Source organism: Moschus berezovskii, chromosome 1, assembly GCF_049115385.1.
Source record: "Moschus berezovskii isolate FMDL1 chromosome 1, NW_MosBer_1.0, whole genome shotgun sequence".
In the NCBI taxonomy this organism is placed as follows: domain Eukaryota; kingdom Metazoa; phylum Chordata; class Mammalia; order Artiodactyla; family Moschidae; genus Moschus; species Moschus berezovskii.
Window position 1 is genome coordinate 91,538,676 of NC_142460.1, and position 24,500 is coordinate 91,563,175.

Below are 24,500 nucleotides of genomic sequence, written 5' to 3' on the forward strand. Positions count from 1 at the left end.
CAGAATGTCCTTGTTTGCCCTTGAAATATACACTAAGTGTTCTGGGGATGAAATAAATAGCAGTTTATTCTCAAATATTTCAAGGGAAACAATTCTTTGTACTGTACTTGCTTATAAATTTGAGATCATTTCTATAAATTACTTTAAAAAATTTAATGGCCATTACATTTACATAAATAATATCTGTCTCAATTATGTTTTGGGGAAGAAAAAAAAAGACATGCCCTCAAAATCATTATAGAGGATAAAACCAAAGAAACTATGATCCACAAAGGAAAATCCAAAAACAGAAAAAACAAAATAAGAAAGCATAAAATATGACAGAAAAAAATCAGCTAAAAATAAAGTCAGTTAAGATAATAAATGTAGGGACTTCCCCGGTGGTCCAGTGCTTAAGAATTCACCTTTCAAGGCAGATTCAATCCCTGGTCAGGAAGCTAAAATCCTACAAGCTTTGAGGCCAAAAAACATAGAACAAGCAATACTGTAACAAATTCAGGAAAGACTTTAAAAATAGTCCACATCAAAAAAAAATTTTTTTAATAAAAAATAGATAATAAATGCAAATATCTTATTCCCCATGGTAAATGGGGGCGTCCCTGGTGGTTCAGCAGTAAAGAATCCACTTGCAATGCAGGAGACACGGGTTCAATTCCTGGACTGGATGATCCCTTGTAGAAGAAAATGGCAACCCACTCCAGTGTTCTTGTCTGGGAAATCCCATGGTCACAGAAGCCTGGTGGGCTAAAGTCCCTGGGGTCAGAGTCGGCCATGACTGAGTTGAAACAATGCTTATATAAGGTACATTTGTACTGACTATGATGTAAAAACGTATTCTGTACCACGAGTTGGCTTCAAAAAATAACGGAGAGCTGCTGAAGTCGAAAGTGAGGAATGCAATTCTTGAGAATTATTTAATAATCTTCTGTGCTGTGTGTGCTTAGTCACTCAGTCATGTCCGACTCTTTGAGACCTCCTTGACTGTAGCCCACCAGGCTCCTCTATCCTTGGGGATTCTCCACGCAAGAATACTGGAGAGGGTTGCCATGCCCTCCTCCAGGAGATCTTCCCGACTCAGGAATTGAACCGGCGTCTACCGCGCTGCAGACGGATTCTTTACCAGCTGAGTTACCAGGGAAGCCCTAAACTGATAAATTCTGTAACTCTGCCTATGCATTTCCTTTTTCATATTATCTTTACCACAAATGTCTCAAACCTTCCTCCACTCACTTCTGGACTCCTCCACTCGGCTTTCTGCTGCCAACCTGTGAATGAACAGGGTACAGGCATTTTTCAAGCAATGGTTGCTCAAGCACTCTTAGCCCCAGGAGCACTCAGAGGCCTAAAGAATCCTCCCTACAAAAGAAAGACACTATGAATCCCTCAAGCAGCGGTTCTCTGAGCAAATACTGTTAACTGCCAACTCAACGGAATCTTCCAGCCTAAAAAGAGCAGCACTTTTACCTCCATTCCCTTCCTGCGTCCTCGCCAGAACTAATCACTACTCTCTTGAAGATTGTAGTCCTCCCTCATGTTTCATATTCTAAACTACTTTAAATAAAACTGACAATACTTTAAAAAAAAAACAACAACACTCTTCCTCGTAAGGAAAAAGTACAAAGAGAAAGGGAACTTCTAACTAGACATTGGAAAGGAAGAGGATGAAGACTCACAGACACAAAAACAGAGAATAAGAGTTTATAACAGAATTTAAAGAATGTTAAAATTAGTGATGCTTAAAACTGGAAAAGATTTGCAACCTTGGCAGTGCTTGTTTCCACTATCCCTTGGTGTAGGGCAACTAGCACAATTTACTCTCCAACCAAAATGCAGAGTCAAAAATAAGGCTGATGAGGCTTTTTGTCATTTCGGCACACTATCTGTATAGATACTTCTATGGTGAAAAAGTTATTGGTAAATCAACACATTATTCAGAGCTCTTTTCTTTTTAAAATAACAACCAATCTTAATTTAAAAATATTTAATTATAGTATTTTACAATTTATAAGACTATTTATAATCTTTCTGGGTGGGGGGGCAGAGAGTGAAGCTTCATGGTTTCATGAACAGAGCACTGATGTCAAAGCCACGAGGACCTGGGCCCAAACCCCAGCCATGTCACCAGTTTGTGACTTTGGCCAAATCACTTCTCTCAGAGCCTCTGCTTCCTTATCTCTGCATGTCTTTTATGTCTTTTGGGAGTAATTTTGAAAATTAAATGAAAAGTAGAGCCTCACCACGTCTAGCACAAGCAAATGTAATTTACCTGTCTCCCCAGACCACATTCCTATCTACCAGTAACAGTAGCAACGTGGCTATGGTTACTGCAATACTTCTCAACTGGGGATGGATTAGAATGGAGAGGGGATAGAAACAGGAAAAGGAGTAGATCTTCTGAGACTGCAGACTTTTAGAATGAGGGGACAATATATACAGTGTACGTGAATGCATATGTGTTTGTTAATAAGCTCCAGGTGATTCTGAAATATTTGTCCAGATGGCTTGTATTTCTAAAAGTTACTAAATTATCTCTGCTGCTGCTGCTAAGTCACTTCAGTCCTGTCCGACTCTGTGTGACCCCATAGATGGAAGCCCACCAGGCTCCCCCTTCCCTGGGATTCTCCAGGCAAGAACACTGGAGTGGGTTGCCATTTCCTTCTCCAATGTGTGAAAGTGAAAAGTGAAAGTGAAGTCGCTCAGTCATGTCCGACCCTTAGTGACCCCACAGACTGCAGCCTACCAGGCTCCTCCATCCATGGGATTTTCTAGGCAAGAGTACTGGAGTGGCTTGCTATTGCCTTCTCGGAAATAATCTCTATAAATTACTAAATCACTGTTTGAGGAAACTCTAACTTTGGACAATATCGAATGGTCTCTTACGACACATATAAAAGTCAAGTGATATTACGTAACTACAACTTTTACTGTATGATGGCATCTTCGGGATTTCAAATATCTTAAACCGAACACAGGTTTTTTTTATTTTAAATGAGATATTTATAATCACTTAACACAAATGGATTTTACACTATAGTTGCCACTTCATATTAATCATCCAAAGGCTTTCACAAAAAAAATTACCAAAACGTTCAGTCATAATCAAAATTAAACTCACGATGCAGCTAACAAAAGATATGATTCTTACCCTTTGAAACAATCTAAAATTGCTTTAACACATATCCATACGGTTGGCAAGTAACTTAAAGTCTGAAAATATTAAGTGCTGATAAGGACAGACAGCAGCAGGCACTACTGATGTGAATACAAATTGGTATGTTCACTCTAGAAAACAACCTGGCACTACTTACTATGCTACAGTGCTACCCAGGTGGCACACTGCTAAAGAATCTGCCTGCCAATGCAACAGACGTGGGTTCAATCCCTGGGTAGGGAATTCCCTTGGAGTAGGAAACAGCAACCCACTCCACTACTCTTGCCTAGAAAATTCTGGTGGGCTACAGTCCATGGGGTCGCAAAGTCAAACATGACTGGGTGGCTGAATGCGTGCGCACACACAGACACACAGATACACACTTCTATGTCTTATGCTGCTGCTGCTAAGTCGCTTCAGTCATGTCTGACTCTGTGCGACCCCATAGACGGAAGCCCACCAGGCTCCCCTGTCCCTGGGATTCTCCAGGCAAGAACACTGGAGTGGGTTGCCATTTCCTTCTCCAATGCGTGAAAGTGAAAAGTGAAAGTGAAGGTGCTCAATGTGTCCCACTTTTAGCGATCCCATGGACTGCAGCCTACCAGGCTCCTCCGTCCATGGGATTTTCCAGGCAAGAGTACTGGAGTGGGGTGCCATCGCCTTCTCCGTGTTTTATGCTGCTGCTGCTGCTAAGTCACTTCAGTCTTATGCTACCACCCTATAATCCAGCAGTTCCACTGTTAAGTTTATAGACACTTGCACTACGTACTTCTTACATGTAAGAAATTCATAGTGGTAGTAATCTTTCAGAAACAACAAGAATCTTGAAACAACCCTAATGTCTGTAAAACGAGGAAAAGAGAAATCAACTGTAGAATACCTACAAAATGGTATACTATAGAGTCATGACTATAAAAACAAACTAAGTTACATTTTGGGTGAATCCCCAAAACAGTATGGAGCAAAAAAAGGAAGTCATAGTAAAACTAGTTCAATTATGTAAATTTCAAAATGAAGTAAAACTAAACAACATATTGTTTAGGGACATTTACATTTATATATATATTTAAAGCTAGAAAATTGTTAATACAAAATTCAGAATATAGATTACTTCTGTGATCGAGGGAGCAGATGTAACACAGGAGAATATACAGAGGTTTCAAAGAAACTTATTTTTATTTTGTGAGACTCTTCTCTGCATTAATTATACACTTCACGATAAAATTTTTTGTTTTTTTTAAGAAACAGAAAAACTAAGTCACAAATGGAATTTGCATTAAAAAAGCAATTCATGTAAGAGTCAAGTTTATGGACTACAGAATACACACACTGCTCTCACATTTCATATAAGATACCTCTCCACAAATAATTCTATAATTTAGAAAGAAAATAAATGAAAAACTTAAAATTCATCCACAGAAGCTTCCATGCTATCCTATATACCTCGACATTTCCCCCAAGTAGGCAAAACCTTGAACTCCTAGCTAGTTAAAAAAGCTAGTGTTGAAGTGTTGAACTTCAACTAGTGTTGAAATTCCTAGCTAGCTGTCTTTCCAGTTACAGTCGGCAAACAACTTTTAACTTTTCGTTATTCATTTATCACAAGGATGGGCAGTTTTATATTGAGAACTTGTTTCAGAAAAAAAAGAATCAAAATGGATGAGCACTGCACAGGTTCATTTAGGGGGGTCTGATGATAAGTACTCGACTGAGTTTCCGAATCACTCTGCTTAACATGGTCTACTCATTTTGCATTGTGCGTGAAAATACTTTGGAAAGAAATCAACTACAAGTATAAAATGATGCATTTTCTCCTTCCGACAAGCAAATGAAAATCACTATCAAAGGAGCTTCACAAAGCCAACAAATGGGATATCCACGACACATCTCCATTGGGAGATACAGCACTGACCCCAAATGAGGAAATTACAAGTCAAATAAGAATCTGGATGGGGGGAGGTTCAAGAGGGAGGGGACATATGTATACTTATGGCTGATTCACGTTCTTGTGTGGCAGAAACCAACACGATACAGTAAAGCAATTTGACTATCCTCTAACTAAAAATATATTTTAAAACACAAAAACAAAAAAAAATTTTTTTTCACTTGTATCTTTTCTTGACTCTAACACTTTATTCCATCTCCTGACGGTGGCACCAAGCCAAACACCCTCGTGCCCCAGACCTGTTCCCGTCCCCCACTCTCTTCCTTCTCAAACACCGCTGCCACCGCCCACGGTTAAGCCTACTCCTCCGCACAACTTAGAGATGCCAGAAGCCTCATCGTTCCTCTTCGGGCCCAACCCCCCGGGGTTCCCGACCCTGAAACCGCACCTGCCTCAGCCCGGCGCTTTCCGGGCCCCGCGCCCGCCGGGCCGCGCCCACAGAGCCCCTCCGCTCCCTCGGCCGCGCCCTCTCCGCCCTTGCGGCGGTCCCGCAGCCCTGGCGCTCGCCCCCGACTCAGAACCCCACTTCCCCACGCGCCTCCCCGCGCTGACTGCGCCCGCTCCTCCCCGTCCCCGCCGGGCCTCTCGGCCGAGCCAGCCCACCCGCGCGGTCAGCGTAAACCAGTCAATTCTGGCCTCTAGGCCGCGACCCAGGCCGCGGGGGGCGCCTCTGCCGCCCCTTCTCCTCACCGTGCCGTCCCCGGGGCCCTCGTCCCGGGCCCCCTTCGCTTCCTCACCGACCACGGACTCCAGCCCAGCGTCGGCGTGGCTCAGCGGCTCCAGCGGCGCCGGCTGCAAAAGCCGCTCAGGGTCTGGAGCCGCCTGCTCCATGGCTGCAGCTCAGCACAGCGGACACAGTGCGCCGGCGCCGCCTCGCCCGGGCCGGCCCACCCACGGCCGCCGGCCAGGCCCCGCCCCCTCGGCCCGCGGCCGCCCCGCCCCGCCGCGCCCAGCTCTCAGCTGCGCAGGCTGAGAGCGCTCCTGGGCTAGGCCCGCGGTTTGGAGTGGTGCTTGGGAAGGGCGGGCCTGCGAGGGAAGTGGTCAGCTCCCGATCCAGGAGACCCAGGAATCCGGGAGAACCGGTGGAGGGAAAGACAAAAAGACAAGGGGAAGGTGAAGACAGGGTGGGTGCTGGAACCACTCAGGTTGGTGATCACCTAAAGAAAACTTGAAATCGGTAGAAATCCGTGGCTGTGATCTGACGTCTCCCTCTTGGCCTTTTATCTGCCATCACTGGTTCCCTTTTGGCCCCACCCCCACCCTCTAAACACAGTCCCGGAAAGATCAGAGCCGCATAACTCACTCATTTTCAGCAGGTTGAGTGACACCATCAGGAAAAGATAAACACTTTTCAAGTGTTTGAGAAAAGTGAAGCGCTTAACTGAAGCTATGTTTGAGTTCTACAAGTGTTTCTTGAAGCCCTGATGATATCTGATAATTTTCTATAAACACTTAGGTTGAATTTTCGGAATCTGTTTCCTAGGCAACCAGTCACTATAATAACCTGACGGGAAATGCTCACTGGGTGTACCTAGACTGTGGTACTTTGTAGTACCTTCTATAGGAAGTCTGGTCATCAATTTTTAAAGGAGAGAAACTGATCTTTCTGTCCAAATAACTTAGCTGTTGGAAGCGGTGACACTCAATTTTCTCCTCCTGATACTTCTTCTGGCATGGTAGCGATTTTTCCCATTCATCCCTAAAACCTCAAGTTATGTCCAAGTGCTAATATCACTTTGTTCATAAATCAGTTATGACCTTTCTCATACTTCTTTACAATTATTTATGTCTGTCTGCCCCAACTAGACTTCAGACTCCTTTAAAGCAAGGACCCTATTTTATTTTTTCTCTCTTACCAAGCCTAGGACATTTACTCAATAAATGTTTAAAGGCATTTAGGACTTCCCTGGTGGTCCATTGGTTAAGAATCCACCTTGCAATGCTGCTGCTGCTAAGTCACTTCAGTTGTGTCCGACTCTGTGTGACCCCATAGACGGAAGCCCACCAGGCTCCCCCGTCCTTGGGATTCTCCAGGCAAGAACACTGGAGTGGGTTGCCATTTCCTTCTCCAATGTGTGAACGTGAAGGTGAAGTCGCTCAGTCGTGTCCAACCCTTAGCGACCCCACGGACTGCAGCCTACCAGGCTCCTCCGTCCATGGGATTTTCTAGGCAAGAGTACTGGAGTGGCTTGCCATTGCCTTCTCCGACCTTGCAATGCAAGGGACACAAATCCAATTCCTGGTCCAGGAATATCCCACATGCCCGTGAGCAACTGAGCCCCTGTGCTGCAACTACTGAAGCCCCTGTGCCTAGAGCCTTGCTCAACAAGAGAAGCCACTAACGAGAAGCCTGTGTGCAGCAACAGAGACCCACCACAGCCAAATAAATAAGCAAAGCTTTAATGCTTCAAGGCATTTAAACAGTTTTTCAGGGAATATCCATGCTAGGCAAGTTCTTAGTTTTTGTTTTTTTTTCTGTGGCCTCATTATATGACTTGTGGAATCTTAATTTCCCCACCAAGTGTTGAATTTTCAGGAACCATTTTTAAATCAGAAGACTTTATTAATTTATTATAGGAGAAACATATATTTTCAGGGACAGAGTTGTATCTGTTCATTTTTGTTGTTCAGTCGCTAAGTGGTGTTCAACTGAGAACCCATGGACTGCCACATGCCAGGCTCTTCTGTCCTTCACTGTCTCCAAGAATTTGCTCAGATTCATGTCCACTGAGTCAGTGTTGCTATCTAACCATCTCATCGTCTGCTGTCCCCTTCTTTTACCTTCAATCTCTCCAGGGTCTTTTCCAATGAGTCAGATCTTCTCATCAGGTGGCCAAAATATTGGAGTTTCAGCTTCAGCATCAGTTCTTTCAATGAATATTCAGAGTTGATTTCCTTTAGGATTGACTGATTTGATCTCCTGGCTGTCCAAGGGACTCTCAAGAGTCTTCTCCAGCACCATAGTTCAAAAGCATCAATTCTTCGGTGCTCAGCCTTCTTTATGGTCCAACTCTCACACCAGTATGTTACTACTGGGAAAAATATAGCTTTGATTATATGGACCTTTGTCTGTTTCTGTTATACTGTGCCCTTTTCCCAGTTTTGAGATACCCAGGAAACTAAGTCCTAGAGCCATTGGGATAATTGCTCTGGGCTGGTGACTTGAGCATCTCATCTTGCAGTGAGTAGTGTTAAAAAACCATAATTCAACTGAGTAAACTTCGAAAGTCAAGCGCCATAGAATTGATGCTTTTGAACTGTGGTGTTGGAGAAGACTCTTGTGAGTTTCTTGGACAGCACGGAGATCAAACTAGTCAATCCTGAAAGAAATCAACCCTGAATATTCATTGGAAGGACTGATGCTGAAGCTCCAATACTTTGACCACCTGATGCAAAGAGCCGACTCACTGGAAAAGACCCTGATGCTGGGAAAGATTGAAGGCAGGAGAAGAAGAGGATGACAGAGGACAAGATTGTTAGATGGCATCACCGACTCAATGGACATGAGTTTGAGCAAGCTCAGGAGATGGTGAAGGACAGGGAAGCCTGGCATGCTGCAGTCCATGGGGTCACAAAGAGTTGGACACGACTGAATGACTGAGCAACAACAAACTTTGAGGATCCTTTTGTCTTTATTCATCAATTCATGGGTCAGGCAGCATCCCATCTAAGCAGAGAGAAAGGCACTCCAACGAGCTGTACAAAGTGGAAGACTTAGGAGGTAACGAGGGCAAGGAAGTTATACCAGCAAAAACTGAATTGTTTGTGGTAAGGACACATTCCTTTCGAGGATAGTAGTGTCTAAAGAACAAATTACCTCACTAGTGCTAACCAAGTAATTCCTGATTGACAAGTCTGATTCCATTTTGGGAAGAGCTGAAACTGTAATTAAGTTAAATATTAAGCGCCATTTGATGACGTGGGGTTAGCATAAGGGACTTGAGACACCTTTCCTCGATGATGAAGGTAAAGTCACTGCGCTGGCTAAAGTCTAGAAGAGCCCAAGACTAACTCAGTGGAGATTTCAGATGTTCCCCATTCTTCTGATTCAGATAGGAGGATATCTACCCCAGCACTTCCCTCGGGGAGGGCCTGAATGGGAAAATCTCAGGAGCAGGGTTATCTCGCCAGGGTGGTGTAGTCACCTTCTATGTGGGCACACTCCCCACCTCATCCAGCCAGAGGAACTTCAGTTTCTTACATCTGGATAGTGTGATTTAAGCTCCCACTTTGTCATGGGTTTAACAAATATTTATTGAGCTCTGCTATTAGCCTAGGGACTCCATAGAACACCCATTCTTGCTCCACACCATCCAGGTTCTGTGCTCCCCTCCCCAGGATTCTCCTCCTGTGTCTGGCCAACCCCTCAGGGTCTGTGACGGTCACGTTCTTCTTCGTCTGAAACTATACCCTTCTTCACCTTGACCAGCAACCAGCTCCAATCCCTCCCATCTCTCATTTTAGTGTCATTGTGGGTGACATCTGCTTCATGTATTCTGAAGATGTATATATATATATATATTTTTTTTTTTCAGTCACTCAGTCATGTCCGACTCTTTGCACGCCAGGCCTCCCTGTCCATCACCAACTCCCAGAGTTCACTCAAACTCATGTCCATCGAGTCGGTGATGCCATCCAGCCATCTCATTCTCTGTCGTCCCCGTCTCCTCCCACCCCCAATCCCTCCTAGCATCAGACTCTTTTCCAGTGAGTCAACTTGTCGCATGAGGTGGCCAAAGTATTGGAGTTTCAGCTTTAGCATCAGTCCTTCCAATGAACACCCAGGATTGATCTCCTCTAGAATGGACTGGTTGGATCTCCTTGCAGTCCAAGGGACTCTCAAGAGTCTTCTCCAGCACCACAGGTCAAAAGCATCAATTCTTTGGCGATCAGCTTTCTTCATAGTCCTATATATTAGGCACATACAAACTTATGACTGTTGTGTATTTCTAATGGAATTGATCTTTTATCATGGAAAAGTGTCTCTTTCTGTCTACTGATACTCTGTGCATTAAGGCCTGTTTTATCTGCTATCAATATGGCCACACCAGGTATATAATGCTTATCGTTTTGTTTGCATGGTAGATCTTTTTCCATTTTGTTATCTTCAACCTGTGTCTTTAAAGTGTTTCTTATAGACAGTATAAGTGGGAGGCAGGAAGCGGGGAGGCAGGAAGCGTCTGTGAGAAAATTTAAATGACCATGAATCAGTTTAACACATTAATGTCTTAGATGGAATCTTCTACTTGGAACTTCTGCCTTGTAAGCACTGAGTCTAAACCACTGGACCACCAGGGAAGACTACTTGGAATTTCTGGTATCATTTGCCCCCTGCTGTGTGGACTGCCACAGGGTAACACTTTAAGTCACTAATCAGAGGTACAACCCTCCTGAGGGGGATCCTATCCTTCTTCAGCCAACCGTCTTCAAAAAGCAGCGGTTCCCAGGGCAGCATAGCGAAAGGAAAGCAATGCTGTGAATGAGAACACTCATTAGAATAGAATTAAGTGAGGGCAGGACGCAAGAGAGCGAGCAGTATCTGAGATCTTACCTCTGCCTGAGAAGCAGCGTGTCCAATACATATTCAGAAAGGTGAACAAGAAACAGGCAAGAGACGGTGGTTGTGACTGATAACCTGTGGAGAGTTCTTCAATTGTTTTCTCCTAAACTATTTTGCCCTTTTTATGGACATCTATAGAACAATAGGGCTTCCCTGGTGGCTCAGAGGTTAAAGCGTCTGCCTCCAATGCAGGAGACCCGGGTTCGATCCCTGGATCGGGAAGATCCCCTGGAGAAGGAAACGGTAACCCACTCCAGTATTCTTGCCTGGAGAACCCATGGACGGAGAAGCCTGGTAGGCTACAGTCCACGGGGTCGCAAAGAGTCGGACACGACTGAGCGACGGAACGGAATAGAACAATAGGGGACTTCCTGAATATTCAAAATAATTTTAAATAAGTAAATTTATATTCAATGTACTTTGCCCTGTGTTTATTTTCTTTATTGTGTTCTGCTTCAGTTATCTGCTTCCACCAGTCTATCTTCCAGCTCACATAAGTGTTCTTCTGCCTCACTTACTCTGCTGTTTATTCCCACCAGTGTATTTTTAATCTCAGTTATTGTGTTGTTGATTTTTGATTGTTGAATTTTTCTAGGTCCTTGTTAAACAAGACCCTGTGTCGTCTTGATCCACGCCTCCGTTTATCTTCTAGATTTTGGGTTGTCTTTACTATCACTACTTTGAATTCTTTTTCAGGTAGACTGCCTATTTCCTCTTCATTTGTTTGGTCTTATGGGTTTTTACCATTTTCCTTCATCTGCTGCATATTCGTCTGTCTTTCATTTTGTTTAATTTACTGTGTTTGGGGTCTCCTTTCTGCAGACTGGAAGGTCATAGTTGCTCTTAATTGTGGAGTCTGCCTGCCATGGGTGGGGTTGGACTAGTGCCTTGTGAGGGTTTACTGTTGTGGGTGGTGTGGGGTCAGCTTAGACTCAGATCTTCCTTGCTCAGTCTTGTACTTGCTCTCAAAATCTACAGCTGCGCTAAAGCACACAACCTCAGATTAATTGCAGGAATTTAAACCTCTGCACTTGCCAGTTCTGGGGCGGTTTCCTCTTCTTTCTTTGCCCACAGCCCTTGGTGTTCCGCTTTGGTTTTGGGGTTGCCTCTTCTAAGTCTCTCTCCAGTGTCTGTTCTCTGCCCATATGTGAGGGGGCGAAAGTAGCCACTTATTAGGACTCACTTGCTCAGTTGTGCTGGGAAGAGGCAGGGGTACAGCAGATGCTGCTGGAGTGTGTAGGGAGTGCTTGCTATGGCTGGGCCCTGAGGAAGGTTGTCCAGTCTGGGGTGGTCGTGTGCTTCCCCAGGGGAGCTGGTCCCAGGTTGTGACACCCTTGGCAGAGCCAAGCCACACAGGCTTTCAGGAAGATGTGGTTAGCAACCGGCAGGTGCTCACAGCTTGATGGTAGTTGTGATCTGTGGGGTCAAGACTGTAGATCTCCTGCCCCTGGCACTCATGCCTGCTTCTCTGCCTCTGGGACCTTAGACCGGTAGATCAGAGTCCTTTAATCTGTGAGCACATAGAGTTAGAGCATGGCGGCATTAGAGATTTCCCATGGGAATAATCTTTGCTTCTCTGGTGGTCCCATACATCTCTTCCTTAAGAATTTGAATATGTCCTACACATTTCAGGGCTTCCCTGGTGGCTCAGATGGTAAAGAATTTGTCTGCAATGCAGGAGAGCTAGGTTCGAGATCTCCTGGAGCAGCCACTCCAGTATTGGCAAGCCACTCCAGTATTCTTGCTTGGAGAATCCCATGGACAGAGGAGCCTGATGGGCTGCATTCCATGCGGTCACAGAGTTGGATACAACTGAGCGACTAACGCACGCTGGTGGTCCCAGGGTTTTCCCTGATCTGCTTTCACTGTGCCATATTAGCCCCCTCAGAGTACCTTCATGGCAGTCAACCCCCATTCCTCTCACTGAGGACCAATCCCAAGGCCTGAGCCTCCACACCCAGCCCCTACTTGCCACAAGCATGTGAGCCACGTGTGATACCAGTGGGTGAAGTTTCTCCATTTTGCCTTCACTGCACCTGTCTCACTGTGCTTCCCTCTGAGGTTCTCAAGCTCCACTCCCCTGACCTTGCTTGTGAGGGGTTTTCCTAGTATGCAGAAATCTTTTCTCCTTCACGACTCCCTCCCCAGGGTGCAGGCCCCTAGCCCAAATTCTTTGTCTCCTTTTTTGTCTGTTATCTTTTGCCCTACCTCATGCCAAGGAGACTGGCTTGCGTTTCTGTAAATCTGGGGTCTTCTGGCAGCATTCCGAAGATGTTCTGTGGGAACTCTTCCACATGCAGATGATATTTTGATATATTTGTTGGGGAGAAGATGGTCTTCCCATCCTAGTCCTCCATCATCTTCTCTCCCTTTCTGCCCTGTGCTTAGACTGGTTGTTTTCTTGATGAGATTTTTTTCATGACCTTCTCACATACTCATTAACCCCTTTCATTGAAGGCTGGCTTTTTTCTGTTCTGGCACATCTCACCTGGTCTACTAACAGCCTGTCTCCTCTTTTAGGCTAATGGGGGAGTGGGTAGTGTCTCACATCTCTGTGTCCCCAGCACTCAGCATATAGGTCTCCTGGATTAATAAACGAGTTGGGGTGGGACAAAGCATACAAGACAAAACAAGCAAACAAATAATAAGAAACCACACTTTTACTTATTAAAGCCAGGTAGGTCTCCTGCCCACCCTAGCTCTCATTGTACCATTCAGGCCAAAAGAAAGTCCCTCCTCCAGCCCACGTAGGCATTTCCTCATACCTGAATTCTCCCTAAAACTGCAAGGGAGTAGGTAAAAATGGTGATGGTGGAATGGTGGCCAGTGCTGCCTCCTTTCATATCCCTTCCCCAGTCCCAAGATGCTGCCTCCTTTCATATCCCTTCCCCAGTCCCAAGATGGGCCCTCCTCCCTAACCCTTACCCCATGGGCCTGGTCCTGTGAGGACCCCAGCTTGGTTCCTGAGAATCATTTCCTTGAGATGGAGAGGCACAAAGCGGAGTCACCATGTCCCTTTATGCCTCTGGGCCCTAAAGTCAGAGCTCTGCTTCTACCAGGGAGTGACTCTGAGCAGCCTTACCATCCTCACCTCTCCCCTTTGTTAGGCAGGAAAAGCGGTGACATGGCAGAGATCTGAGTCAGCTGACTGGTTCCAGAAACCAACTTCAGCCCTAAGGGGAATGGGAGAGGAGGGGATTTTTTTTTTTCCTATATAAATAACCCAAACTGGAGACCATCATTAAGGTATTATCCGAGAGATCCTCTAATCAACCCCTTCGTTTTTCTGATGAGGGCCAGGAAGCCCAGAGAGGCAGTTAGGCTTACACACAGTCAGCACTAGTGGTAGTAGTGTTGGTCGCTCAGTCGTGTCCGACTCTGCAACCCCACGGACTGTAGCCCATATGCTCCTCTGTCCATAGAACTCTCCAGGCAAGAATACTGGAGTGGGTAGCTATTCCCTTCTCCATGGGATATTCCTGACCCAGGGATCAAACCCGGTCTCCTGCATTGCAGACAGATTCTTTATCATCTGAGCCACCAGGGAAGCCCATAGTCAGCACTAACAACCAGCGAACAGCAGAAGGTGGTTGGGACAGAGCTCACTAGCCCCAAACTCTGATTGAGGGGCAGAGTGCCTGGTTTAGCTTCTTCTAAAGGCCAGAGTAAGCCACTTCCTTGTCTGGAGGAATGGAGGAGGAGAAGTGTTTTCTCTTCCACTTGAGGCAGAATGAGGTGCTGGGAAGACAACCACAGCTATCTATCAACACCAGTGAATAAATGAATGAAGTGTGGTGTATTCCACAAGAAAACAATTCAGCAAGAGAAAAGAATATACGAATCAACATGAATAAATAGCATATAATTATGCTGAATGGAATAAGTCAGACCCCCCCCCGCCGCCCTGCCCCACAAAAGACCATACTGTTTGATTCTGTTAACAAATCTGAGATACAAAGCAGTTAGTGATGTAATGGGTTGAATGATGACCTCCAAAATGATATGTCCATATCCCAATTCCTGGAACCTGTGAATGTTACCTTAGTTAGATAAAAGGTCTTTGCAGGTGTAATAAAGGATCCTGAGATGAGTTGAACATCCTGAATTGGCCTGGTGGGCCTTAAATTCAATGTCAAGTGTCCTTACAATACAATACACCGATACAAGAAGTTCCCTGGAAATGGGAAAGAAGATGGGGAGAGGTGAAAAGGAGAGATTACAAAGAATTAAGAGTCAACTTTCGGGAATGATAAATATTTTCATTATCATGACTGTGATACTGTTTCATGGATAGAGACATATGTCAAAACTTACCAAATTGTATACTTTAAGTCCATTATACATTAACAGAACTGTTAAAAAGATGAAAGATCCATGGATCCAAAACAAGACTCCACTTGGCAATATTTTGGCTTTTTGGAAGTAACATTGATACATGGTGTATTCTCAGGAAATTGATCATGAGAGAACATACCATCATATGAAGAACAGCTAAATAACACCAGAATATTAAAATTGGGAGGATGAACATACATATAAATACATATAGTAATCAAATATATTAAGTACTGTAGCATACAGTACTTAAAGTTCTCATATGAAGTTCTCATATGAACTTCATTAGAATCAAGATCAATGACATCCTTGTAGCGAGACAAATTTTGGTTCCGATAACTTCTAAGGTCAGCACCTGTCCACAGATATGACAGTAGTTGGAGCTAGCTAGCTAGTGGGAGACTACCTGTTGAGATGGACAGAGGAGCCTGGTGGGTAGTCCATGAGGTCGTGAATGAGCCAGACGCGACTTTGCAACTAAAGAACAACGTATCTCAAGATCATAGAGTGAAAGCCTCTCTGACTTGTGTTTGATATTCTGTTTTTCATGATTTTTTATCCTCTCCAATTCCTGTTTTTTCCCTCTTGTTTTGCTGGAGCATATACTTTATTTTTTCACACACTATCGCTAGTCAAGCCAGGCTGTTTATCATCCTCCAGTACCCAATACTCTGCTTCCCAGATGAATTTGAAGCTAGAGTTGCACAAACTATTAAATAGCCTCAACCCCAATCTTAAACACTTCTAGTAACAAAAGACTAAGTGTTTCTGGAAAATGACTTGCCAGCCTTTTTTGCAGGAAGAAGAAAACTTTCCTTCTTTAATGCTCTAACTCATGAGAGAACAGATGGAGATAAAGGAGAAGGAAAGTACACTGGCTGGTCCTCTGAAACTGACTGGTTGGGTACATGTGACCCAGAGAGGATCCCAAGAGAGACTGATAGGAGTCTACCATCCTACCTAAAAGTAATAACAATAGCGTTTCCATTCGCACAGGATCGCCTTCATAGAAGTTCATGATTCACCCACACGCCTTCATCTCTCTTGCTACCTCCCACCAAGGCAGAGGCTGGGGCAACAAGGAAGTGACAGGTCCATGTCCTGACAGCCTTTGTCAGGGTCCACTCTTAGTGGACCTGAACCCCAGGAAGCTGGGTTCAGTGTTTGGAGACAGAGCCACTGGCTGGTTTAGCAACTTGTTCACGACACTGATTTTAGCATCCTGCTTCTCAATGTCCTCATACGGAGTCCAGGACAGGTCGTGCTGTAGCTTGTAGGCACCAAGGAAGTCATGTGGACGACTTGTCCCCCATTCCCCTGGAGAAATAATGGAAAAATACTGCTGACCACTCTCCCGTTTATAAAGATAGTAAATGTTGCCAGGTTTTTTCACCATATTACAGGCTACATGGTGCAAGTCAGCATCTCTGCAAGCATCCTCCAATACCTCCCTGGCTTGTTCTTGCAAATGTTCAATTTGCTCAGCTATGACTGTCAGTTTGTTGGTGGCATTTGCTCTGATGAATTCATTAGCCTTCTGCACCTGCTCTGCGAGCGCCATGAGGTCTAAGGGGTCCCTGGCCTGGTGGGTATGGTAGGGGCTCACCAGGGCCAGGCTGCCGGGGTTCAGGGTGAGCTCCACCAGGGGTCCTCCCCAACCTGCCGCTGACAGAACTCCTTGGTTTTATGTGACTCCCTGGGTCCCCCTGGGTGTTGCAGCATCTTCCATGACAGGAATTTGTTCTCCTCACTCTGGAGCATATACTTTAAAAGTTTCCAGAAAAGGAAATGCTGGAATAAAATGCTGAAATCTTGAATGTCAGATTTGTCTTTTGGCTGGGAATAAAATTCTAGGCAAAATTGGAGGTATTACTCTATTGCCTTTTAGCTTTAAGTGATGTTATCGAGAAGGCTGGTACTAGTCTCTTTTTAGAATCTTCTCTCTATCCTTGCCCCCATATGTGCTAAGTTGCTTCAGTCGTGTCCGACTTTGCACAACCGTATGGACTTTGCCCAACCGTATGGACTTTGCCCACCAGGCTCCTCTGTTTGCAGGATTCTCCAGGCAAGGATTCTGGAGTGGGTTGCCATGCCCTCCTTCAGGGGAATCTTCCTGACCCAGGGATGTTGGAACCCGCATGTCTTATGTCTCCTGCATTGGCAGACAAGTTCTTTACCACTAGCACCACCTAGGACGCCCTCTCTATACTAAGTGTTATGAAATTTCACAATGTGCTTTGGTTTGAGCTTTTGTTTTTTCCCTATTGTGCAGGGTATTCATGGCATTTTCAAATGAATTCACATCATTTACTTCTGGGAAACTTTATATATACACAAATATCTAAATATCATCCTTTCCATTGGTTTTCTTTTCCTGGAATCCCCACTAGTTACATGTTAGACTTACTAGACTGTATCTCCCATTTTCATATTATTTCTCTCCTATTGTCCATGGTCTGTCCTTTTGTTCTGTTTGCCGAGAGCTTTTTCTCACTTATCTTCTAGAACATCTATTGAGTGGTTAATTTGAACTATCATACTTTAAATTTCCAAGATCAGTGCCTGTTCTCTGAACAGTCCATTTAAAAAACAGCATTTTGTTCATGTTTCATAGAAGCAAAATCATCTAAAGATTTAATTTTTTCTGAAGTTATTTCCCCAAACTTCCTAAATTATCTCCTTCCTCTAATTTCTCTTCTCCTGTTTGTTTTGATCTCTTTTTTCATGTTGGAAGCTTTCCTGAAATGTCTGCTGAACCTTAGCTATTAAAATGAAGTGTGATGTTGTGTGTATATATATATAGTGTGGAGGAACACAGATGTGTGTAGTGTGTTGGAGAGAGGGTAGAGAGTTATGTTGAAGGAGTTGGTGATTTGGCTTTACTAACAGAGTTGTCAGCTGAGCTTTTTGTTGGTGGACCCTTTAAATTTATCATAGGGCTTTTTGTTTTCTCAAGTTTTACTCCAGAAAATGTTATCTTTTAATCTCTCACCTAAGGGTTTAAGTCTGACTGCCAATATTTTGGGAATGGGATAGAGGAAAGGGCTGAAAGGTCTCACTTTTACTAACTTGTTCTCTGTTTTTCAGTTTAATAATTTATTTGTGTTTTTGAATTGGGAACCTCTCTGGTTAAATCTCTCTGAGTCTTTCGTAGGATTGAACAAGGGTAAGTCACCTGGATGCATTGTTTGGAGCTTCTTATGCACACTTTAAACCAACCTTTTTAATTTCGTCTCAATGCTCAACTCTGCCTTCCACATTACCGAGGTATCAGTGATGCTTTTCTGGGATTTGGAAAGACCAATACATAGCCGTGCCTGTGTCAACATACCATTTTCAGGAATTAAGTTTTAGTTTCTTCCCTCATCTAAGTCTGTGAGGATACAGAGAGAATCAAGAGAAGTCATGGCAATGAGAAGCCCGGGCGTCACAATGAGTAGTAGCCCCCATTTTCCCCAAGTCGAGAAAGTCCATGCACAGCCATGAAGATGGAGAGAAACCAAAAATAAATTAATTAATTCAAAAGGGACTCATAGGTTATTATTTTTATTAAAGGACAAGGTAAAACAGTTACCCTAAAGTGGTATTACTTCACTTCTGTCAACATGGGGAGATTTCAATTACTTTAAATGTATTTTTAACAAGAATTAAAAAAATCCTATTTCAGTAATTCTTAAAATGGTTCAAAAATTCAAATAAATAAATGAGCATTCAAATGGCTGAAAGAACAAAACAAAAACTTCTATTCCAATTTACTTAAGTACTAAAATTAAAATATTTCATTAAAAAAAAACAAACACAACTTAGTTTACTCCCTTATCTTCCCAAAAGATTCCTGAAGGTAAGGATTTAAAATCAATGTCCTGGGCTTCCTTGGTGGCTCACTGGTAAAGAATCCACCTGCCAATGTAGGAGATGTGGGTTCGATCCCTGATTCGGGAAGATCCCACATGCCGTGGAGCAACTAAGTGCCTGCGCCACAACTGCTGAGCCTGCATTTGAGCCTGGGAGCCGCAACTACTGAGCCACTACTGAAGCCTGTACGTCCTAAAGACCATGCTCTGCAACAAGAGAGGCCATTGCAAACCGCAGCTAGAGAGTAGCCCCTGCTCTCTGCAACCAGACAAAAACCCACTCAGCAATGAAGATCCAGGACAGACAAAAATAAATATTTTTAAAAAATCCACAGCATTCTCAAATCCAAGAGAGGATATATATATATATATATGTACAGCAGAAACATTGTAAAACAACTAATTCCAATAAAAAAATAAAATATGGAGAAGGAAATAACAACCCACCCCAGTAATCGTGCCTGGAAAACGCCATGGACAGAGGAGCCTGGCAGGCTACAGTCCGAGGCATTGCAAGAGCCAGACACAAATTAGTGACTAAACCATCTACCACCACAAAGTGAATATATGCCTAAAGATAACATGTGAAAAGGATATTTGCCATATACTAGCTAGTTTCTTTGGGGGAGGGTGGGAGTCAAGGAAGACTTGGGTTATTTTTTCATCAACTTCCATTTTATACTTATTTATAATGACCATTATTTTTACTAATACTGTAAAATTATGAAAAATGAATAACATACTAAAAGTTTCATGTAAAAAAATAAATAAATGTCCTTCTCAAATGAATACAGCAAAAACTCCAACTTTCTGTTTCTCTCCACTCATAAAATAGACAAAGGCATCACTGTTGTCCAGTTTTATTATTTTTTAATCTTTCCAACACATGAACTATAATTCATTTTGAGATTTTTTTCAGTGCATTTCACAGCAAAAATGGACAAGGAAATCATTAAAATGGTTGTACATAAACCAATTATTTTCTTACAATTTACAATTTGTTGAAAAAATTATTTTGCTGTTTTCATCCTATTAACCCCCTTCAATAAAACACAATTTATCAGCGCACAAAGCTTAAACGTCTTATGTTGATGCAACAGATACAGCCACCTACAATGGCTGATGAATAATAGGTATATGTTACACACACTGATTGGAAGACCACATCAGGAAAAACAGAGTAAGGCACCACTCTTGAAAAATTAAGGTAGCTTGCAGTAAAACAAGTGCTGAGTACCATAAGTAGGTGCTCAATAAATACTTGAATGAATGACGAAAGCCATAATTAGCACTATTCTTCTGTCAGTAATTCTTTAACCTCAATAAAATACTTTGAAAGAAAAAGATTTGTACCTGAATACAACTTCCTGATACCTTTTTTCCTGGTATCTTTTTTATTTCATACTTTCTTCAGCATTTGAGTTTCCTTGAAAACAAAACCATACCATACATGCACTTAGTCACATATTCAAATTCTGAATTACTGACAAATAGGAATAGTTGTTTTAAATTTTGAGTGAATGGAGGTAAAATAAAGCATACTTATCCAGAGGGATAGCACATAATACTGGATATTAAGCTACAAATGAAAAAAAGGTAAGGAAAACAGTAACAGTTTTATTTTTAAATATTTGCTATGTTCTTTAATGCCTCAGTTCTTGAGAAAGGCCAAAATCTCATCATATTGACATGAACACATTTTAAAAAATTGTCTCTCAAGTATAATATTTAATAAAACTAGGTATTGAAAAATGTTCTGAAATTTTTCAAGTCAATGTTGTTTTCAAGTATATTAAAATGCTCAGAAGAAAAAATTCTCCATGGTTATAATTCTAATCAATTTATAAATATACTTTTTAAAAGAGAGTTCCAACAGAGGTGGATAATGGATAAGTTCCTCAGACACAGGCACACAGTCTCTTTGAAGGAACAGAATGCCTTGTTATGACAACCTGGTTGATTTTTTTTTAACACTGATTTCAGGCACAATGGCTGAAGCCACTTCTGGGTCATCTTCTTCCTCCTCTGGGTTTGTTGTAAGAGTAGCGAATACTTCAGCTACTAACAGAAAGCAAAGCACAAACTCTAAAAGAGACTTCAATTTTCACTTTATAAAGAAATCAAAATCACGGAGTTCTCATTGTTTTGTTTATCTGCTGCCCCCATGGAAAAACAGGGGGTTCAAATTTAGCTTCTGGAGCAGAAACTGGATAAGAGATTAATCATCCAATAATTCAGGTGAAAGGTTTTCAGATGATATTGCTCACATCACATGAACAGCTTGGTGAGAAGTCCATCGTGCTTCTTCAACACTTTGGTCGTGCTGCAGTTCTGTGGTGCCCTAAGCGGTACATTCGTGTGTAATTAGTTTCAGTCTGTGCAATCAGGAAGCAGGTCACTCAGTGCAATGACTCCATACTGGGAGGGTTTAGGCTAAACAGAGAAGTTCATTTAGTTGAGTCTTAGATAGTATATGTCACTCTGCTGGATGTGTTGTTGGAATTATTTTCCAAAGGGGTTTGTGGTAAACCCAGCCATCTCCCTGAAACAAGCAGAAAAACAAATTAAAGAACCATTCCTCTAGTATTTTCAGAATCAGTAACCAAAACTAGATGCTATGCTTTTATTGAAAAGATCTCTTTTGCTTAAGACATCAAAAAATGTGTGGTTTAGCTAGGATTAGGTGAGAAGTTCTGGTCTGGGAAGACCTAGTTTGCGCTCCATGTGGAAGTCATCTGGAGCAATTCTGCTACTTTCGCCAAGACGCTTCAGACTGAGCCTCACCCACGGAGTGACAGGCAGCAGGTGGAGCACGAAAAACGGTCACCAAGGCACTAGCTACTCTCTACATGGCAAATGGCATTCTAGTAGCTGAGTATTGTTTTTTAGTTCTTTCCTGACTCGACCCCTTAGCTTTCCCTGGTTCCCATGAACAGAAAGTTACCAAAAGGAGATAAAGTTAGTCAAAGAGTTTACTAAAGACAGGAGAAGACCAAGTGAGGAAAAAAGTGCTGTCGAGAATGCATGAAGCAGCATACTGGGGTAAAAGCTGGCAGGGTTGAGGTCACAGTAGCCAAGACTGAAATTTAGTGTTTATGCAACGAGGTTAGGTAAGTCAGATTTGAACCTCTGTCCATAATCCCTATATCGACTTCAATATATTTGCATTAATTAAAAATAAATATATTTACAATATCCTGTTCCAAAAATGACTAATGGTCAGCAATTATGTGACTCATAGTGACAAGACTCTCTCCTTGACTAAACCTTAAAAGTTAATACTCCTTTGTCTCTAGTTTTGCCTAAGCCTTCTAGGCTTGCTGAACTCAGTTTTAGCCAAAAAAATCCCAATGAACCAGTTTATCAAGAATCCTCTCATCTTTGATATCCAATGAAACTCCTCTCCTCCCACCTTCGATATAATCATGGGCCTCCCTTGATCCATCATCACTGACATCTGACCAAGGCCTCTTGGTAATTTTCCATCCACTCCCTCATCCTACATGCTGGCTATAAATTCCTACTTAGCCCCATATTCAGCGGTGAATTCAATCGTTCTCCTCTATCGCAATATTCTGATGTCATTTAACCACATTACAGAATGCCAGGTTTACAAGTTAACCTGTGCCATCTGACCATCTCAATTCAAAGAGAAAATGTAGGCTCTGAGAAGTGAAATGAGCAGCGCAAATTCACCCAGGAAGGGACAGAGTTCTTTCCAGTACAACTTCTGTATATCTACCTACACTTAAAAAATAATAATTTTATCTATTTAATTTTATTTTTGGCTGTGATAGGTCTTTGCTGCTGCATGGGCTTTTCTCCAGTTGTGGTGCACAGGCTTCTCATTGTGGTGACTTCTCTTGTTGTGGCATTTGGGGTCTAGGGTGCGTGGGCTCAGTAGCTGTGGCTCCCAGGCTCTAGAGCACAGGCTCAATAGTTGTGGTTCACGGGCTTAGCTGCTCTGTGACATGTGGGATCTTCTCAGATCAGAGATAGAACCTGTGTCTTCTGCATTGGCAGGTGGATTCTTTACCACTGAGCCACCACAGAAGTTTAGCACCTACCTACATTTTATGGATGAGGAAAATGAAGTGAGAAATGGTAAATAAATTATCCAAGGTATGAGCTGGAGTGGAAACTTAGCACATCTGACTCCAATATGGCCCACTATTCTGTAAAAGCCTTCCTGCTTGCATTTATACACATCTTAAGAAATTTTAAACATCCATTTAAGAGGATACAACCAACAGATCCTGATGGACATGTATAATCACAAAAGGGAGGAAACAGAAGATCAAATTTATTTTCTTGGGCTCAAAAATCACCGTATACTAACGCATATATATGGAATTTAGAAAGATGCAAATGATAACCCTGTATACGAGACAGCAAAAGAGACACAGATGTATAGAACAGTCTTTGGGACTCTGTGAGAGAGGGTGATGGTGGGATGATTTGGGAGAATGGCATTGAAACACGTATGTTGTCATATGTGAAACGAATCACTAGTTCAGGGTCGATGCATGTTATAGGATGCTCGGGGCTGGCGTGCGGGGATGACCCAGAGGGAGGATAAAGGGAGGAGGGAGGTGGGAGGGGGTTCAGGAGGGGGAACTTATGTAAACCCGGGGCGAATTCATGTCAATGTATGGCAAAACCAACGAATATAATATTGTAAAATAATTTGCCTCCAATAAAAAATAAATTAATTACTAAAAAAAAAAAAATCACCATAGACAGGGACTGCTGCCACAAAATAAAAAGATGCTTGCTCCTTGGAAGAAAAGCTATAACAAACCTAGACAGCGTATTAAAAAGCAGAGACATCCCAGGAGAAGGGAATGGCAACCCACTCCAGTATTCCCACGGACAGAGGAACATAATGGGCTGCAGTCCATGGCGTCACAGAGTTGGAAAAAAAAAAGAAAAAAGAAAAAGCAGAGACATCACTTTGCTGAAAAAGGTCGACAGCGTCAAAGCAACGATTTTTCTAGTAGTCATGTACGGATATGAAAGTTGGACCATAAAAGAAGGCTGAGCACCAAAGAATTGATGCTTTCGAACTGTTGTGCTGGAGAAGACTCTTGGGAGTCCCTTGGACTGCAAGATCAAACCAATCAATCCTGAAGGAAATCAACCCTGAATATTCATTGGAAGGACTGATGCTGAAGCTGAAGCTCCAATACTTTGGCCACCTGTTGTGAAGAGCTGACTCATTAGAAAAGACCCTAATGTTGGGAAAGATTGAGGGCAGGAGGAGAAGCGGACAATAGAGGACGAGACGGTTGAATGGCATCACCAATTCAATGGACATGAATTTGAGCAAACTCCAAGAGATAGTAAAGGATAGGGAAGACTTGCGTACTGCAATCCATAGGGTCACAAAGAGGTGGACATGACTAAGCGACAGAACGACGACAAAGAAGATCTAATAAACTAAATGTCAACGAGAAATGGTTAGGAAAAGAGGGTGGGTATTACCAAATGATATGAGAAACACTTAAGTTCACCTATACTTTCCCAGGTTACTCTCTCTCCTTGTTCTATACCAAGAGATTCTATTCCATATTCCATCTAAAGCCAATTTCAAACTGGTCTGTAATTGGTCTGACAGCAATAATGAAAGTACCAAACAAATGAAAAAGCTCTTGT

General features: G+C 42.9%; 2 protein-coding genes and 1 pseudogene across 3 annotated transcripts in view; all 3 read right to left on the reverse strand.

The window, feature by feature from the left end:
* The window catches only part of SNX4 (sorting nexin 4), a 54,311-nt gene extending 48,337 nt beyond the window's left edge, over positions 1-5,974 (reverse strand). Inside the window, exon 1 of one of the 2 annotated variants that reach the window (XM_055398189.2) lies at positions 5,787-5,974. In XM_055398189.2, coding sequence (XP_055254164.1) covers positions 5,787-5,927 — 141 coding nt within the window. In that variant the 5' untranslated portion in view covers positions 5,928-5,974. The remainder of the gene's footprint in view (positions 1-5,786) is intronic. The other variant, XM_088837725.1, reaches the window with a different exon arrangement.
* A 9,897-nt stretch (positions 5,975-15,871) lies between these two features.
* On the reverse strand, positions 15,872-19,482 carry LOC129550652 (uncharacterized protein C1orf50 pseudogene; annotated as a pseudogene).
* A 209-nt stretch (positions 19,483-19,691) lies between these two features.
* OSBPL11 (oxysterol binding protein like 11) overlaps positions 19,692-24,500 on the reverse strand; it is a 93,276-nt gene continuing 88,467 nt past the window's right edge. The window contains exon 13 of the mRNA XM_055398416.2: positions 19,692-21,387. Within this exon, the coding sequence (XP_055254391.1) occupies positions 21,322-21,387 (66 nt within the window). The 3' untranslated portion in view covers positions 19,692-21,321. The remainder of the gene's footprint in view (positions 21,388-24,500) is intronic.